The 17967-nt window shown below is 47.3% G+C and overlaps 1 protein-coding gene across 5 annotated transcripts in view; it reads right to left on the bottom strand.

The window, feature by feature from the left end:
- Positions 1–17967, bottom strand: part of LIMK2 (LIM domain kinase 2) — a 55261-nt gene that overhangs the window by 21559 nt on the left and 15735 nt on the right. For 2 of the 5 annotated variants that reach the window (XM_026484859.4, XM_057305707.1), the window contains exon 1: positions 2889–2988. The exons of 2 other annotated variants lie outside the window; for them this stretch is intronic. In XM_026484859.4, coding sequence (XP_026340644.1) covers positions 2889–2941 — 53 coding nt within the window. In that variant the 5' untranslated portion in view covers positions 2942–2988. Of the gene's footprint in view, positions 1–2888; positions 2989–3075; positions 3638–17967 lie in introns of those variants that run through there. One more of the 5 variants, XM_044379022.3, reaches the window with a different exon arrangement.

Raw genomic sequence — 17967 nt, 5'->3', positions numbered from 1 at the left:
ACATGTTACCAGAGTGTGTTGACTCAGTTCAACCAAAAGCCAGGAAGCCTGTAGATTCAAGTAATGTGTGCAGTCATACTGAAGTTAAGGTAAAGCCTTCATGATTAGGAAAAAATGGAAAAGAGCTTGTGTATCTCTGAGGAGCCACATGAGTTTCGGAGTTATAGGAATCACTCATCTGATCTGAGTCCTTCACTTTTCAGATAGAGTCCTAGAGGACCTAGGGTAGCTGCCAATGTTACTGCTAAGCTGGCCAGAGTTAAGAATAACTTTTCCCTTTAAACATGGGTTGCTTTAGAATACAAAGATGCACTTTTTTCTTCAAGAGACAATGTGTGAATCAAACCCATTAAGTCAATGTTGGACATTAAGGGAAATTCTATTTAAAAAAATCTTTTAAAGATGTTAGACAAAAGTCACTCCCTAATTTACCTCTTCTGTAAATTTCAATTTGAAGTGTTTTCTTACTTGGGAGCATAGCTATAATTGTATCTCCCCCCTTTCACTAGCGGCATTGGCGGAGAAGACCGTGCACTCTGCTGAGGGCAGTCTGTCAAGCAGAGGTGTACAGGTACAAAAATTACATTCTCCATTCCCTGCCCCCTCATCCCTCCCTTGTGCATTGTCACGCCTGATCATGTCCCCATGGAATTCGGTTGCGTCACTTTCCTGCAACCACAGCCCTAGAACTCCTGTGGACTCTGTACTCCCCCAGACACTTGGGGTCAAGGACTTAATTTGTTTCACAGAATCTGGTAATGGTTGTGTTCAGGAGCCCAGAAAGTCCAACCCCTATGCTCTGCAGTGGAGGAAACTGAGGCCCAGGGAGAGGACTGGCACCTGGTCAGAGGAGCCCTTGAGGATGCCCTGAAATAAGGGAGGGGACTGATGGTGGGAGCAGCTTTCTGACCAGTGACAATGGTGATTGATTAGACTGGTACCTGGGAGAGCAGAAGGTCTGGGTGGTCCTTCCTGTGGGGCACAAAGCCCTGCATGCTGGCTATCTCTTCAGAAGTGGCTCCAGGAATGTGGCCTCTCATTTGGGGGAGGTGGGAGGGGCTAAGGTAAATCAGTACCCCCCTGACTCCAGCTGGGCAAACAAGGACTGGGCAGAGAGAAGGTAGTCAGTTCCCCAGAGGCACTGAGACACAGCAAGACAAGGAACAGGCAGGCCTGGGCGGCACTGGTGGCATGACCCTCAAAAGGTCCAGGTTGAGAGTTCATTATCTGCTCTAGCTCTGAGTTGTGTCCTGTCCCCAGAGATTAAAAGGGGCATGGCATTCCTTGCTCCTAAGGGAACAACCCCTCCCCCAAACTGCCTTTCCAGGATTAAGAGTGAGAGGGATTAATGAGGCCCTGGTCTAAACTAGTGGCTACTTCAAACGCTTGGCATCTTGATTCCACATGGCAAAACCTACTCCTAAACTCAAGATCAATTTCCACTGGCTCTTCAGAAAAGAATTTTTACCATCCCTTCAATGTGCCAGGAAAACTGTGGGGGCCCTTTCTGGACTCTCTCTGCTGGGAGAGAAAAGCAAACCTGAGACTTGCCCTTGGGGGAGGTGTGAGCAGAGGAAGGTGCAGCCTCCCGAAGGAGGAAACAAACTCAGAAAGACAGGAAAGGTGACCAGAGAGACTCCACAAGTTAATTCTGTTGAAAGTGGTTGCCTCTTCCATAAAATTGGGATACACAATGCCATCAGGCTTTGAGAGAATCAAAAGATAAAAGTGCCTAACAGGATGCCTGGAAGAGTTAGCACTGAGGACCAGTCCGCTACCCCCTCCCCCCAAATCCAAAGGCTTCCCATCACTCTACCAGGGTCCAGTAATTCCGGGAAACCACATGGTGTTCTGCTTTTCTGCTCAGGGCATGGCCACCTGACTAGTATCCTGGCAGCGAGGTCTGGGCATGGAGCTGGGTTGGGGAAGCCAAAAGGGAGAGGTCGACCAGGACCACTGGTGAGGGGGAGGCAGCCCTTGGAACAACAGGCTGCTTCTGAAGAATGAAAACAAGCCCCACCCTGGCCAGGAATGGCTCCATTCAGGAGGGACCCTGAGGGCTAGAAACCCCCTGGGGAGTTTCTGTTGGAGGTAGGGTGGGGCAGAGAGCAAAGAAAGGCAGGTCAGAAGTAGAAAGTTTCCACATCTCCCTCTGAGAAGCCGTACAGAGAAAGGCCTGCAGAGGTCTCAGGTCTGGGGAACTGGCCTGCGTGGGGTGGGAGTGGGGGAGTTGGCGGGGGCTGGGCAGGAAGCTCAGGACACTTCAAAGCCAACTGCCCCAGTCTCAGAAGCACCTGCCCAGGCCTTTACCTAGCAACTGTACTCACCTGGGAACTCAGAAGCCCTTGGTGCCAGAGGCAAATGTGCCTGCCATTAATATAAAAAATGTTTATAGAGCACCTACTGTGTACTAGGCTGCCCACACCCAGGCCTTGCCAGCTTCTTCCATGCTGTTTGACAAAACCTGCCCATCCTGCTTGTTGGGACAAATTCCTGGCAGACAGCACGGACTGCAGGTAAGACATGTGAAAGCTGGAAGAAAGCGCCCTATTTGTGCTCTTCCCCCGGAAGCAGTAACACCAAGAACAGGCAGGGTCACCGGCATCTTTTGGAGGCTCTGCCAGGTGTGCCTGGGAAGGAAGCAGAGCTGGAGTTCCCCAGGAGCTTCCGTCTGGGCGTATCTCTCACCTCACCTTCCTAGAACATGGTGGAAGCCTTCCCCAGGCCTATTCTGCTTGGAAAGAGCTTCTGCTAGCTTCTGCCTGACAGTACCGATGGTCAACGGACAAGTGAAATCTGAGAAGCAGGTTCTGGGAGGCCTCTGCCCACCCTAAGGATCAGGGGCCAGAAGAGGAGATGTGGAGAGGGGGACTCAGAGCCCAACTCACCGAAAGGGGTCTCTGGAGGTGAAGTAAGCCGGGACGGACAAGTAACTCCCCATCTTCTTCCCACACCAGATAAACAAGCTCAGCTGCAAACCCGTCTGGGAGTGCCTCAGGCTGGCTGCGGACGGCCACCATGACAGGCCCAGGGCTCCCGGCACCTCTGGCTGTGGGCGGGCTGCCCAGGGCTCACCTCTCCCTCCGGAGAAGCCGGAGGGGCGTGAGGACTCCGGGCCACTTGCCCCCCAGCAGATTCCCGCAGGGGGTCATGGCTGGGACGGCTCCTCCCCAGTTCTCGGAAGCTCCGGTGGACCCTCAGGACTCCGGGAGAAACACCTCTCTGCAGAGGCTACACACACACAGGGATTCTTGGGCCGGAGCCGGTGACTAGCTAAGAAAGAAGAGCTGCTGTCAAGTTAGCCTTCTTCTTCAGTCCCTCCCCTGATGAGGGAGGGAGGGAGGAAGAGGAGGGGCTCCTCGCGGAACCGAGGTGTGTGGTTGGAGCAGCTATTAGGAAATAGACCTTGCAGGCAAGGGGTGGAGCTGGGCTGGAGGGAGGCTGCAGGCTAGCGCCACAGACAATAACCAGGACTGGTTGAGCGTCCACCCCTGAGCTCGGAAAGGGCAGGGCAGAGAGAGAGAAAGAGAGCCCATCTGCCTCCAAGTGTCCCCAGCCTGAGGAGCTGCCCAAAGGATAGTTAACTCTGCAACTCTGCTCGGAGGTGAAGGAAAGCACAGGATACCAATTCCAGGCCAAGCCACGCCCCCCCCAAAAGGCGGGGTGGGGTGGTGAGGGGGGGCTGGGGGGGTGGGGGGTGCTGTCTCTTGGGCAGGGGAGGCAGGTCTAGAGACTAGAAACCCAGGTCCAGAAAGCTGCCCTCTAGATTCTCTGCTCCGGACTGGTATCTACTGGGTCCTGGCGCTAGGCTCCCCATTCATCCCTTTCCTCTGCCTGGCCTGGGGACAGCCCCCAGAGCTAGCCAATGGGGGTTGCCACTCCACTTCTGGGCAGAGCTGTGCTGAGCATGAGGAAACAAGGCCTAGAGTGTTAACTGACACCTGATGTTTCTCCACGTAGCAAACCCTGTGTAGCACTCTCTCATTTCTCCAAGATGGGAATTCTCTCCAACAAGGAAAGCGAGGTTCTGAGAGATTAGCTAACTAACCCAAGTCCAAAATACTAGTCAGCGACAGGGCTGGGATTTAAATGTAGGCCTGTGTGAGAGCCCCACAGCCAGAGTTCTCAGCCCAGAGCTCATTCTGACTCTTTAAGGGGAAATATATCCCTCAAAGCCTTTCTGCCAGTTGGAGACAGCACAGGAACTGGAGCCCAGGTCACCTGTTACCTCTCTTTCATTTTTTCTCTCATTGCCAGAACACCATCCATTGGCCTCAGTGGGCAGTGGTGCTTCTTCTGCTGTGTCCCTGGCAACCAGGCTTCTCAAACTGAAAAATGGAGCACGATGGAGGACAAGGCTGGAAATGCCTGTGGGGATGATGGGCCTAAGTATCTGGAGTGGCAGCCTGGCTGAAGAGCACCAGCTGAGGGGATGACCAAACCAGAGCCCACCACTGGGAAAGCCCCTTATTCCTCTGCCTGCAGGGCTGCGAGGGGAAAAGCAAGGTTGCTGGAGTGGGACACATCCAGACCCCACTGTTGGACTTGAGGGAGTAACAGCCGCTCTCTCCTACCAGGCACACATTCCTCTCTACTGAAGTCACCCTGTCACCGTGACAGGAAAGTCTGTGGCAAAGGTGGTGGCTGGGTTACAAGGGAACCTTTTCCCATTCCTCTACTGACTGGGCACAAGGGTAACAATGAGTGTGATAAGAGAGATTGTGTTTGCACCCTGTGTTTGCACCCAGATACCATTTATTAAACACTTGGTATGTTCCACGGTATTAAGTGCCCTCCATTTGTTATCTATCATACTTAAATTGCCAATATATGGGGTAGATGTTATCATCCCCATTTAACAGATGAGGAAACTGAGGTTCAGAAGGGTTATGTCAATAACCTGAAGACAAACGGCTAGTAAGTGGTGCAGCTGGGTTTCAAACATACTCTGTGTGATTGTAGATCACAGGTCAGGACACTTTTTCCCTAAAGGGCCTGAGAACAAATATTTTAGGTTTTGCAGGCCTACACAAATACAGAATCTGTCACTGCAGTGCGAAAGTGGCCATATAAAAAATATAAACAAATGGACATGGCTGCTTTCCAACAAGCCTTTATTTATGGGCAATGAAAATAGAATTTCATGTAATTTTCATGTGCCATGAAACATTCTTTTGCTTCCCCACCCCCACTCATTAAAAAATGTAAAAATCACAGGCCATACAAAAACAGGCAATGGACTATAGTTCACCAACCTTTGCTCTGCAGCTAAGGCATGCAAGCACTCTGTCTACTGCCCCTAATAGTGAAGACCAGCTTTTGGCATGTGTGCAGAACTCAGCCACATCTATGTACTGGCACACAGACACCACACTCCAGCCCCAGAGGCAGCCAGCAGGGAGTAAGCAGCACTGGATGGGCACTCACTCTGCACCAAGCACTGCTCACAGCACTCACACATATGAATGAATTTTAACCCACACTAGTCAGTAGTGCTATGCGTTCTCCCTTCTTACAGAGGGAGGAATTGAAGTACAGGGTCTAAATTGCTTGTATGAGGTTACCCAGCTAAATAAGTAAGAGGAGAAGCCAGGATTCGAACCCAGGCTTTCTATACTGAGCTCTAACATTGCTGTGCTGGAACCCAGTCTGGGCCCGAAGCCAGACTGTCTGGGTTTGAATGTGACAATGTGCTGCGTGTAAGCCCTTGGCACAGAGTCTGGAACACATTAAGGGTTGATAAATGTTAGCTGCTAATACCATTAAGACTATTGTTACTACTACTATGGGCTAGCTATGTGGCCTTCAGCAAGTCGCTGCCTCTGTCTGGGCCTTGGTTAGATCTCTAAATGGCTTCCAGCTTCAACACTTTCAACCCTAGGAGTTTGCGGAGGGCTCCCTGTTTTCCTTGGGTCTCAAACTGAGTTTAAACTTCTTGAGCCAGCTCTGAGGTGACTGGGATCCCAACCTGGGGACCACAAAGGAGCAATAGAGGAGGTCAGGCAGGGTAGAAAGGGGAAACAACACACAGGATACCAAAAGGCCTGTTCAGCTGGAAAGCTGGGAGCTCTTTCTCCCAGTGATAGAGCCAACTATTTCTCACCAAAAATCTATTATGTTCCCTTGTAACTCGATCAGGCAAGAAGGGGGCCCCAAATTAAGTCTGGAACTAGCAAATTATCTTCTAATTGCACCCTCTGATTTTCATCTGATGAACAGAGTGCAGATGGAAGAAAATGCAAGCCACAAAGAGACTGGGGCCAGGGAGCCCATGAGCATAACTCCTCTTGACATTTCACACAGCTCTGCTGTTCCAGCGGCGGCGGGCGCAGTGAGTCGGTGTCTAGGAATGCGAGCAGGAGGCTTCAGGCGTTCTCTATTCCCCCCCACTCTGCTTACAAAGGACTCGGTGGGTGGGTGGGTGTGTGGGGAACTGGTGTGAGGGCTTCTCAATGCTATGAAAACTGCCTCCCCTTCAAAGAGGGGCAGCCGTCTCCTCATGTCATGAGCGGAAGCCCCTCCTAGGTGGAATCCATCTGACCTCCATAAATCCAGACTTCAGGAGGAACCACTGAAGGACTGATCACCAGATGTGATAAACTGTTGGCTGCTTAGACCCAAGTGTGTGGTTCTTCAAGGCTAACTTCAAAGGGCCTAAACCACCCAGAACTGGGAGGTGAAAGGTCACACTGGAGACTATACTTCCCCCTCCTGCCTTTGGATACTGGCCCTGGGTGTAAAGCTGCTCTTCTAGGTCCCTAGAGCAGCTGGCAGAAGATTCAGCAGTTATGGCTGCCAGAGGCAACTGCAAGGATCCTTGGACTGGCAGTTAGGGACAGGATAAGATGGCAGGAGAGGTACTAATCTCCTGCACATTTCGCAAGTTGGAAACCTGATGAGGAGCCAAGCAAACTGATTCTTCAGAACCAGATGAGATGTGAGAGGCTGAAGGCAATAGCTTTCAAGGCTGGCAGCCCCAAGTGAGCACTCTGGTGAGGAGTGGTGGTGAATGAATGAATCACCCGAACCTCTCCTCAGAAGGCAGCTCTGGTCAGATAGCTAAAGCCCAAGGAACTGTGTTCCTGTGGGGCCCTCTATTGGCCAGGAGGACTCCAACCAAGGAAGGGAGTTCCTGGGGACTCCAATAGCTTCTGAACCTTGAAAGGTGAGCATTGCTATCCCCATCTACTGACCATTTCTCTAGCTTCTGCTCCTCCTCTCTTACAACATGACTATAGCAGTCATCTTTCTAAAACAGGAGTCCTGGATATTCCACTGATAGAAATTTTGCCCAGAGGGGGGTGCCTGGGTGGCTCAGTCAGTTAAGCATCTGCCTTCGGCTCAGGTCATGATCCCGGGGTCCTGGGACTGAGCCCCCCCCCGCGTGTGTGTGGGGGGTCCCTGCTCAGCAGGAGCCTGCTTCTCCCTCTGCCTGCCCCTCCCCCAGCTTGTGTGTGCGTGCTCTCTCTCTCTCAAATAAATAAACAAAATCTTTAAAAAAAAAAAGGAAAGAAGTCTTACCCAGAGAAATATTCCTGCGAATGAGCTAGGACACATATCCAGCACTATTTAATACTAAAAGATTAGGAACAGTCATGTGTCTATTAACAGGAGTGGGCTCAGGGCACCTGGGTGCCTCAGTCAGTTAAGCATCTGCCTTTGGCTCAGGTCATGACCCCAGGGTCCTGGGACTGAGCCCCGCATTCGGCTCCCTGCTCAGCAGGGAGCCTGCTTCTCCCTCTCCCGCTTCCCCTGCTTGTGCTCTCTCTCTCTGTGTCAAATAAATAAAAAAAATCTTAAAAAAAAAATAGGAGTGGGTGAAATACAATTACACATGCATACTACAGAATATTATGCTGCTGTTAAAAATAATGAGGTAAGGTGTTATATAAAAAAATCCAAGTGTCAGAAAGAGTGTACACTATAATTCCATTATTTAAAAACTCTACATACACAATCCTTAGAGAACATCTGGAAGACTTCACTACTTGGTTATCAGTTTCTCCTTTCAAGTAGTGAGACATCTGGAAGCAGGGATAAAAACAGCATTGATTTTCTACCATTTTGATACTGCTTGCATTTTTTCCTTACACTTAAGTGCTGGTTTGTAAAATGATAAATGGATAACAACAAAAAGAAATCCCAAGATTTAGAACAAACACCTCCTTACACTTTTTTCCTAGTGCTCTTGTCCAAAGACAAAGCCTGCCTGGGTGCACTGCACTCAAGACTCCCGGGGCTATTTCTTTTTATTTATTTCTTTTTTTTTTTTTTAAAGATTTATGTATTTTTTTGAGAGAGAGAGAGAGAGAGAGGGACTGCGTGCATAATAGTGGGGGGAGGGAGAGAGGGAGAAGGAGAGGGAGAGAAGCAGACTCCCCATTGATGTGAGGCTCGATCCCACAACACTGAGATCATGACCTGAGCTGAAATCAACAGTCAGACGCTTAACTAACTGAGCCACCCAGATGCCCTTCCTGGGCTCTTTCTTCAGCGTCCCCACCAGGGTCATGGCTCTGGCCACCTCCTACCCCATTCCACTTCCTGCCCCAGTCACACAGGCTTTCCCAAGCCTTTGCTGTCTTAGCTCCTCCTACAGCCTCCTCCATCTTCAGGCTGGTGGCTGTCTCCTTTTTCCAGGTCCAACTCCAACAGAGCACTCAATCTCTTCTGGGAAGAGTTCCCTTGATGTATCCCTAAGCACCACACAGGAAGGGCTCTGAGCCCGTATCTGTCTAGTGCCAGATCAAACTACATGAGGCCCATACCAGGCTCACCCTGCATCCAGAGATGCCCACTACATAAACAGATGACTTAAGAACCCCCTTATGAGCAACTATAGTACTAGAATGATGATGGTAACTACTGTTTATAAAGCATTTTCAGTTCACAGAGAGCTATTATATTCATCATCTAGTTTAGTCCCTGTAACAACCTCATGAGAGATACCTATAGCACAGGCTGGGCAAGGGAAGCCCAAAGATATTAGGTGATTCATCCGAGGTTACTGCTGGGAAGTACAAGACCGAGATTAAAAGCCACCTTGCTGACCTCAAATCCCATGCCTTTTCCTCAACATGAGCCCTAGCAAGGTGTTTAGGAATCCCACCTCTCCAGTATAGGGCCCCAAACTGCTGAGTGTGTTGAATTCCTGCATCTGATTTTTCTAGGTTTCCTGCCCACATTCTTACTGTCAGGATATCATGAAAGAGCTTACCAAATGCCTTGTGGAAATCAAGAGAGGGTTTCATGACTTGCAACCCAGTGAAAACATGAAGTCATGACTAATTCACTACTGCTGAATCCTAGTGATGGACTCTTTTCTAAGTGCTCATTGTCCACCTATTCTATCATCTGCAAAATTCCACAGAATTCCATTAGAATTTGATGAAGGAATCAAGTCAAAAGGATTATGAGTTTACTTTTTCCAGGATCTCTTTTTCCTCCTTTTTGAAAACTGAGCCAGTTAGCCATTTCCACCTTTATTTTGCTAATAAATCCCTGGTACAAGGCAGGTGTGGATCAAATAATCATTGTACTTGGGGTACTGCCCGCATTCTATGAGGTTTCTCAAAAATTACTAATAGTGGTTCTGCTACTATGCCACAATGATTTTTCATTTTTTTTCTTTTTTCAGTATACTGGGAAATAATTTTCTATCTAAAAACTAAACACATTTCATGTGATTTGGTACCCTCATGATCTTGGGCTTCCCATCCTCCCTTCCTAGTATCAAGTTCATGAGCTGTAAATCAAAGGATTGGACTAAATCTCTAAGGTTCTATCCAGATTTCCATGACACTTAAGACGGACGCCAAGGATTATCTTTTGCTGGGTGTTTGTTAACATGACACCACATTCCAGAAGTCGTGGACACTTAGTTCTCACTCTGCAAAACACTAAGTTCCATGAGTTAGGAACTGAGGTAGGCTTGCTCACAAAGGCTCTCATTTAATTCTCAAAACTTTGTGAGGTTGAGGTTGCCATCTCCTTTTTACATATGAAGAACTAAGGTTCACAGAGAAGGCTGTGATTCGAGGACATGGGTCCAGGAATTGGCAGAGCTGGAATTTAACCCAAGTCTTTGGATTCCAGATCCGAGACAGTAAAGCTGCCTCAAATAACTATTTTACACTTGCTATTTGATTTGCAGTGGTATTTCTGAAACGTGGTTGAGAGAACAGCAGCATCAGACTCCCGGGGGCAGCTGGTTGAAAATGAAGACTCCAGGGCCTTACCTGAAGCCTACATGGTAAGAATTGCTTAGACTATGCCCAAGAATCCACATTTTAAACAAGCCCCAGTGTTTCTGATGTACACTGAAGACTGAATCCACTACTTTACTCTTTCCTATGGGCTCTTCCACTTGATTTCATTCTTCTCTTACACTAACCTTGAGAGGCAAGCAGGATAGGTCATTATTACCCCCTGGCTACAAATGAGGAAATGATTCAAAGATAGGTTGTTCACCTTCTTATTCTGGATTGAGCTTAAAAAAATAAATGTTTGGTGGTTGATATTTTGTAAAGCCTTGGCTCACTGGGGACTTTCACCTTCCTGGTATTGTTCTTACTCATTTGTAACTCCACAGTAGCTGCCTCTCTTTTTAATTCAGTGATATTACAGTGGCACTCAGGGTATGGAGGGAAAAGATGACTCCAGCATATAGGGTCATCTCATGAAAAGGCCACATTTGGAACTGAAACAAAACACAAGGGCTGACATCAGCCAATTTCAGAAACAGCTGATGCTGCTGTAAGAGTCAGTACTATTGATGGGAGCCCAGTAGAGCGCCCTCTGATCTAAGGAGGATCACTACAGAGCAGCCTCAGGAAGGTATGACCAGAAGATGACTGACAGAAGAAAACTATCATCAAATCTGGTTTGAGGTACTTGGGAGGTTTTTCATGCTAATAGTGATGAATGTGGAGAAAGAGAATTTGCTAGCACCCCTCCAGTACTGCCCAAAGGAAGGGGGAATTCTAACCCTCGGGGGAAAAATACAAGGCAAATTAGCTGCCACAGTGCAGAAGGCATGCCATCCCTTGAGCTTTGATGGTTTTAGGCTTTGTAATGACATTTATAAACACAGGTCTTTCTCCATTCTCCCACTTCAGAAGGAAAGCTCTTGCTTGGGAGAAAACTGCAGAGCAAAGAGATGGTGTTGATGCATACTGAAAGGGCTTCATCCACATGTCCAAAAAGAAAGGTGGTCATTTGACAAAAACATCATTTGCCTAACAAACACTGAGCACCCACTGCGCTCTGGGTTAGGGTTAAGCTCTGGATACAAAGATGAACTAGATATGGCTCCAGACTTGGAGAATTTCATAATCTAAGAGTGATGTTAGATGTGGGGGCGCCTGGGTGGCACAGCGGTTAAGCATCTGCCTTCGGCTTAGGGCGTGATCCCAGCGTTATGGGATCGAGCCCCACATCAGGCTCCTCCGCTATGAGCCTGCTTCTTCCTCTCCCACTCCCCCTGCTTGTGTTCCCTCTCTCACTGGCTGTCTCTATCTCTGTCAAAAAAAAAAAAAAAAAAGAGTGATGTTAGATGTGTAAACAGATACTGACAGAACTATAACTGAGGTATGAGAATAACAAAGAGGAAGAAAGTCTGTTTGGTGGGGAAAGTTCAGGGTGGATCCGGCGAGGTTCTGCCACAGGGAACAAGATGTATCAGTTGAAATTGTTGGAGAGGATGTGGAGAAAGGGGATCCCTCCTACATTGTTGGTGGGAATGCAAGTTGGTACAGCCACTCTGGAAAACAGTGTGGAGGTCCCTTAAAAAGTTAAAAATTGAGCTACCCTATGATCCAGCCATTGCACTACTGGGTATTTACCACAAAGATACAGACGTAGTGAAGAGAAGGGCCATATGCACCCCAATGTTCATAGCAGCAATGTCCACAATAGCTAAATCGTGGAAGGAGCCGAGATGCCCTTCAACAGATGACTGGATTAAGAAGTTGTGGTCCATATATACAATGGAATATTACTCAGCTATCAGAAAGAACGAGTTCTCAACATTTGCTACAACATGGACAGCACTGGAGGAGATAATGCTAAGTGAAATAAGTCAAGCAGAGAAAGACAACTATCATATGATTTCTCTCATCTACGGAACATAAGAACTAGGATGGTCGGTAGGGGAAGAAAGGGATAAAGAAAGGGGGGGTAATCAGAAGGGAGAATGAAACATGAGAGACTATGGACTATGAGAAACAAACTGAGGACTTCAGAGGGTAGGGGGGTGGGGGAATGGGATAGACCGGTGATGGGTAGTAAGGAGGGCACGTATTGCATGGTGCACTGGGTGTTATACACAACTAATGAATCATCGAGCCTTACATCGGAAACCGGGGATGTACTGTATGGTGACTAACATAATATAATAAAAAATCATTAAAAAAAAAAAAAGATGTATCAGTTGAATCTAAAGGCTGATTACCAGGCATACAAGAGGGATTCTAGCCTGAAGGAACAACATGTGCAAATGCACTGAGGCATAACAGAGTATGGTCCGTAAGCTGCAGAGCAGGGCACATGTGAAGGGTGATCAGAGAGGAGGCTGGGATGGTGGGAGAGGGCAAAGGCAGATCACCAAGAGGCAGGTCTGTGAGGTGAGTCACCCACAGGCAGTGAAGAGTTATCAGAGGTGTTTAAGCAAGCGGAGGTTCCCAATGAACGGAACATAAAGCCGAAACCAAAGAGAGTGCTGGTCTTTAGTTGTCAAATTTGTCTCCTTAAGAGGGCATTTATGTCTCAAGTCTACACTGGCTACAGATATGTCCACAGGAAGTTTGCTGGCCAACTAGTCCTTAAGCACTTAAGAATGAGGTTGTGAGGGGAGCCTGGGTGGCTCAGTCAGTTGCGTGTCTGCCTTCAGCTTGGGTTGTGATCCCAGGTTCCTGGGATCGAGTCCCGCATTGGGCTCCCTGCTCCACGGGGAGCCTGCTTCTCCCTCTGCCTCTCTCTGTCTCTCATGAATAAATAAATAAAATCTTAAAAAAAAAAAAAAAGAATGAGGTTGTGACCCCTTAGAGATAATCATCCACTGTTGCTCTATGATACAACTTAATGTCCAACATTCGGTGTCCAAAACTGTGTTTATGTAGACATTCTTCTCCTGGCTGCAGCGGGGGAAAAAAAATGCTTTGGATACCTTAATAAATCTCCAGGTGATGCCAGGAAAATAACCCTGGCCTGAAAGAGAAGACCTGATAATTTGACCTGGCTAAAAATAGACTTGCTGTGTGATCTGAGGCAAGCCATTAAACCTTTCTGGGCTTTAATTTCTTCTTCTGTAAAAGGAAGGATTTAGGTAAAAAACAAAAACAAAAAAACAAAACAAAACAAAAAAACCCTTTCACACCAGTAGGCCAATACTGAAGAGAGACACAAGGAAGGGGTTGGGGTCAGAGAAAGGTTGACTGGCTGACCACAGAGACCTCTCCAAGGCTAGCATTACCTTGGTGAATGACCCTAATTCAGGCCTCATTTTTGGCCTCTGAAGTCCAGAAACAGGACTTCATGGTACCCAGAGACGTGAAGACATTCTAGGATGGCTCTAACCATTTATCAATCCTATGGTCCATTTATGAATTCACAATTGAAATTAGAACACCTACATCCTCTATACAGGTAGAACCTCCAGACCCTTCCAGTTATCAAGAAGCCCAAGAAGCTGAATTACGCATCAGAAGGGCTGTTCTGTGAGCATGGATTTAAAGGGAGATGAGCCATGGACAGAAATTTCATTCTGGTACTAGTGAGCCAGCCAAACCCGCCCTGTCTACACCAAAGAACCCCCTTCCGGTGACCAAATCCAGATTCGATATTTTTATCTGGGCGTGCTACTAGTTTTCCCTCATGGACTTTTCACTTTCTGTTTCACTGCTGGCTACTCATTACTCCACTGGCTTTAAAACTGATTTTTAACTGAAAAAAGAGCATTACTTCTTCAGATATTTAACAATCACCGATTCACATATTATTCAGCTCTGAGACACATGTGGCTTCCTAGTAGCTAATAACAAATGGCTAACACTCATGAGTGCTCACACCATGTGAGGCCCTGTTCCTACCCAGTACTACACAGGACTTCCCTCATTTACCCTCCATGATAACGCTAGGAAGTAGGCAGAAGGTTAAGTATCTCCATTTTATACATGAAGAAATGAAGCACAAAAAGGGTAAGTAACTTGCCCAATGTGCACAACTAATAGATGACAGGATCAGGACTTGAACCCAAGCAATCTGGTTCTAGAGTCTATGCTCTTAACGACCACATGATACTGCTCTTATTACATGTAGATCTGAGTGGTTTAACCCCCAGAGGACAAACTTCATTTCCAACTTCTTGGAGAATCACCAACCTACTCACTACCTGCCAAAAATCACCCATAAGTAAAAGATATTATATAAGTATTCCATTTTTTCCACAGTATACTTAATATACATATTTAGCTAATGCTACCCTTCAAAGATTTCTAAAATATAAAAAAAGGGGCGCCTGGGTGTCTCAGTCAGTTAGGCAACTGCCTTTGGCTCAGGTCATGATCTTGGGGTCCTGGGATGAGCCCCACATCAGGCTCCCTGCGCGGCAGGGAGCCTACTTCTCCCTTCCCTCTACTCCTACCCCCTGCTCGTGCTCTCTCTCTCTCAAACAAAAAAACCTTAAAAATAAATAAATAAAATATAAAAAACAAATAAAAAGGGGCACCTGGGTGGCACAATCAGTTAAGCGTCTGACTCTTGGTTTCGGCTCAGGTCACGGTCTTGGGGTCCTGAGACTGAGCCCCATGTTGAGCTCCATGCTCAGCATGGAGTCTGCCTAAGACTCTCTCCCTCTGTCCCTCCCCGCTGTGCACTTTTCTCACTCTCTCTCTCTCTCATAAATTAAAAGATAGGGGCACCTGGGTGGCTCAGGAGTTAAGTGTCCGACTCTTGATTTTGGCTCAGGTCATAATCTCAGGGTTGTGGGATTAAGCCCTATGTAGGGCTCCGTGATGGGTATAGAGGCTGCTTAAGATTCTCCTCTATCCTTCTCTCCCCCTCTAAACAAACAAACAAACTTATAATTAGAACTGAAATTTGGGGGCACCTGGGTGGCTCAGTCGTTAAGCGTCTGCCTTCGGCTCAGGGCATGATCCCGGAGTCCTGGGATTGAGCCCCACATTGGGCTCCCTGCTCTGCTGGGAAGCCTGCTTCTTCCTCTCCCACGCCCCCTGCTGTGTTCCCTCTCTCGCTGGCTGTCTCTCTCTCTGTCAAATAAATAAATAAAATCTTAAAAAAAAAAAAAGAACTGAAATTTATCAGATTTCAATTCATAATTAGTTTGGTCTAGAGTAGCTGGACTCATTCTTCCCTCTACTGCTTTTCTCTCCAGGGTTTCTTCCTGTCTGGCTGGTACCTACAGAGAAGTACAGCTCAAGACCTGGACAAGATTCCTGGGTCATCCTTTCTGTCTCCTTTGGGGCAAGAAGACAAAGCTTTAACTTCTTACCTTGACACTTGCAAGTAATTTTCTAAAATAACCCGAACTCTCGAACGTACTCCTCTCTGCCACTTATAGTAACTGCAGCCGTAGTGGCTGCTAAGGGAAGGATATGGGGAAGGGCAGGGAAAGGCCTCGCTTACATCATATCTCTTGGCCACCCTGGCAATTCATTCAACAAATATCTCCCCCACACCAATGATGTGCTCAGTGGTGACACAATGAGGGGCAAAATGTCCCATGGTCCATGACTAGGTTATACTTCACAGAATATTAGAGGTCTCAGGATGTCATTGAGGAGATGATCAAATGAATAAATGTAGAGTTAAAACCACCAAAAAAGCTTCAAAGGGAAGGTCTGTGAAAGCATAAAACAGGGGCCATGACCTATTCTATAATTACTTCCCTGAGACGTTCAAGTAAAGATGTGAAGGATGAGCAGAAGTTAATTAGGCCAAAAGGGAGTGAGGGGGCATTCCAGGCAGAGAGAACAGCAGGAACAAGGGCCTGTCAGAAGGAAGCAAGGTATGTTCTGGACCCTGTGAAGAAGAGCAGTGAGACTGAAAGAGAGAGAGCAGAAGGCGGTGGGGAGAGGCGAGACCACAAAGGGCTTTGTAGGCCACATTAAGGACTGGTTTTTATCCGAGAGTGCTACAGAGTTGTGGAGGTAATGTAAGGATGGAGAGACAGCAGTGTGACGTGGTCAGATTTTTTTTTTAAAGGTCATTCACTCTGGCCACTTTGTGGAGAATGGATTGGGTGGTGTGAGTGACTACGCATAGTTAGAAGGCTACTGCAATTATCCAGGGGAGACACGATGGTAGCCTGAACAGGATGGTGGTAGGAGAAATGGAAAGACATGGACGCATTCAAAATATAATCTGGAGATAAAAATGACAGGTGTGGATATGGGATAAGAGAGAGGAGGTATCAAGAAGCACTTCTGGGTTCTGATTTAGGCAGCAGGGTGGATGGTCATGCCATTCAACAGGACAGGTTATATTGAAGAGAAGCTAGTTTTGGGAGGAAGATTGAAAGTCCAGCTGGGTCTGAGATACCCGGAAGACACTCAAATGGACAGGGGAAGTTGACAGCAAGATAGATAGGACCAGAGCCCAGTAGAAAGGTTTGGACTGTAGATATGAATTTCGGGGTCATCAATGTGTGGAGGACAACAGAAGCCATAGGTGTGGGTGAGATTGCCTAGGGAGAAAGAGAATGTGCTTGGAGAGATAGCGGCATTCAGAGCCAGATAGGGGATAAGCAAATTGGAATGACCAGAAGAGTGGCGGGAAGGGAGTAGAAACCAGGACAGTATGGAACGTCATGGAAGCCAAGGGTTTCAAGAGTGACAAAGACACTAACAAAAAATGTTAACATCTATTAAATCCTAATTATGGCCAGGTACTGTGTGAAGGGCTTTGAATACATGATCAAATTTAATCAGCACAACTTTTTGAGGTAGGAAGCATTTCACTTCTCCTTTTCTAGGTGAGGAAACTGTGGCAAAGAAACTCAAGGTCGGCTGACTCAGGATAAACTGGGATGAAAACCCAAGCAGGCTGACTCCAAACTCATTCACTTGTCTCTACTACCTCTAGCGCAATCTGGGAGGTCATATAAGATGAAGCCTGAAGAGCGGCCAGTGGATGGACAGATGTGGCTGTCCCCTGGAAACTTACTAAGGGAACACTGTTTCAGGGGAATGAGAATGGAAGCCAGACTAGAGCCCATTATTAGAAATGCTCCACATTATTACCTGTTTTTCAGCTGTCTGAGGGAGCCAGTTAGGAGACCAGGGCACTATGTTAAATCTGTATCCCCAACATCATCTAATTTGGTGCCTTTAATACAGCAAATGATGCTCAAAATTATATGTGAACTGCTAATATAAGCAGCACAAATTTACCATGTGCTGCTTCCTGCTAACCCTTTATATCATACCGTCCTCAAGTTTTCAGAGTGCTTTCTTATCCATCACCTCTTTGATCCTCACAACTACTTCATGGGGTAGATGACATTTACATCTTTTTTTTTTTAACTTTTTAAAAAAGATTTTATTTATTTATTTGACAGAGACAGAGAGAGAACATAAGCAGAGGGAGTGGCAGAGGGAGAGGGAGAGGCAGGCTCCCGGCTGAGCAGAGAGCCCACCTTGGGGCTCAATCCCAGGACCCTGGGAGCATGACCTAAGCTGAAGGCAGATAACCGACTGAGCCACCCAGGCGCCCCTACTTTTACTACCTCTTATACATGAAAAACTGAAGCTCACGATGACAAAGGAACTTGCCCACAGCTACACAGCCAGCCTGGCTCAGCTAAGACTCAAATCCAGCTCTTCTGACTCTGGGGAGTCCCAGTGGAAAGAGAACCCTCTTCAGAGCCAGGAAGACCTGAGTTCAAATGTGTGTGACCCGGAGCAAGTTCTTCTACCTTTCTGGACCTTGCTGTTTTCATGTAAAATGGGG

The sequence above is a fragment of the Ursus arctos genome, unplaced genomic scaffold (genome assembly GCF_023065955.2).
Source record: "Ursus arctos isolate Adak ecotype North America unplaced genomic scaffold, UrsArc2.0 scaffold_34, whole genome shotgun sequence".
Taxonomy (NCBI): domain Eukaryota; kingdom Metazoa; phylum Chordata; class Mammalia; order Carnivora; family Ursidae; genus Ursus; species Ursus arctos.
The sequence above is the reverse complement of the archived record's forward strand: the minus strand, read 5'-3'. Positions and strand labels throughout refer to the sequence as shown.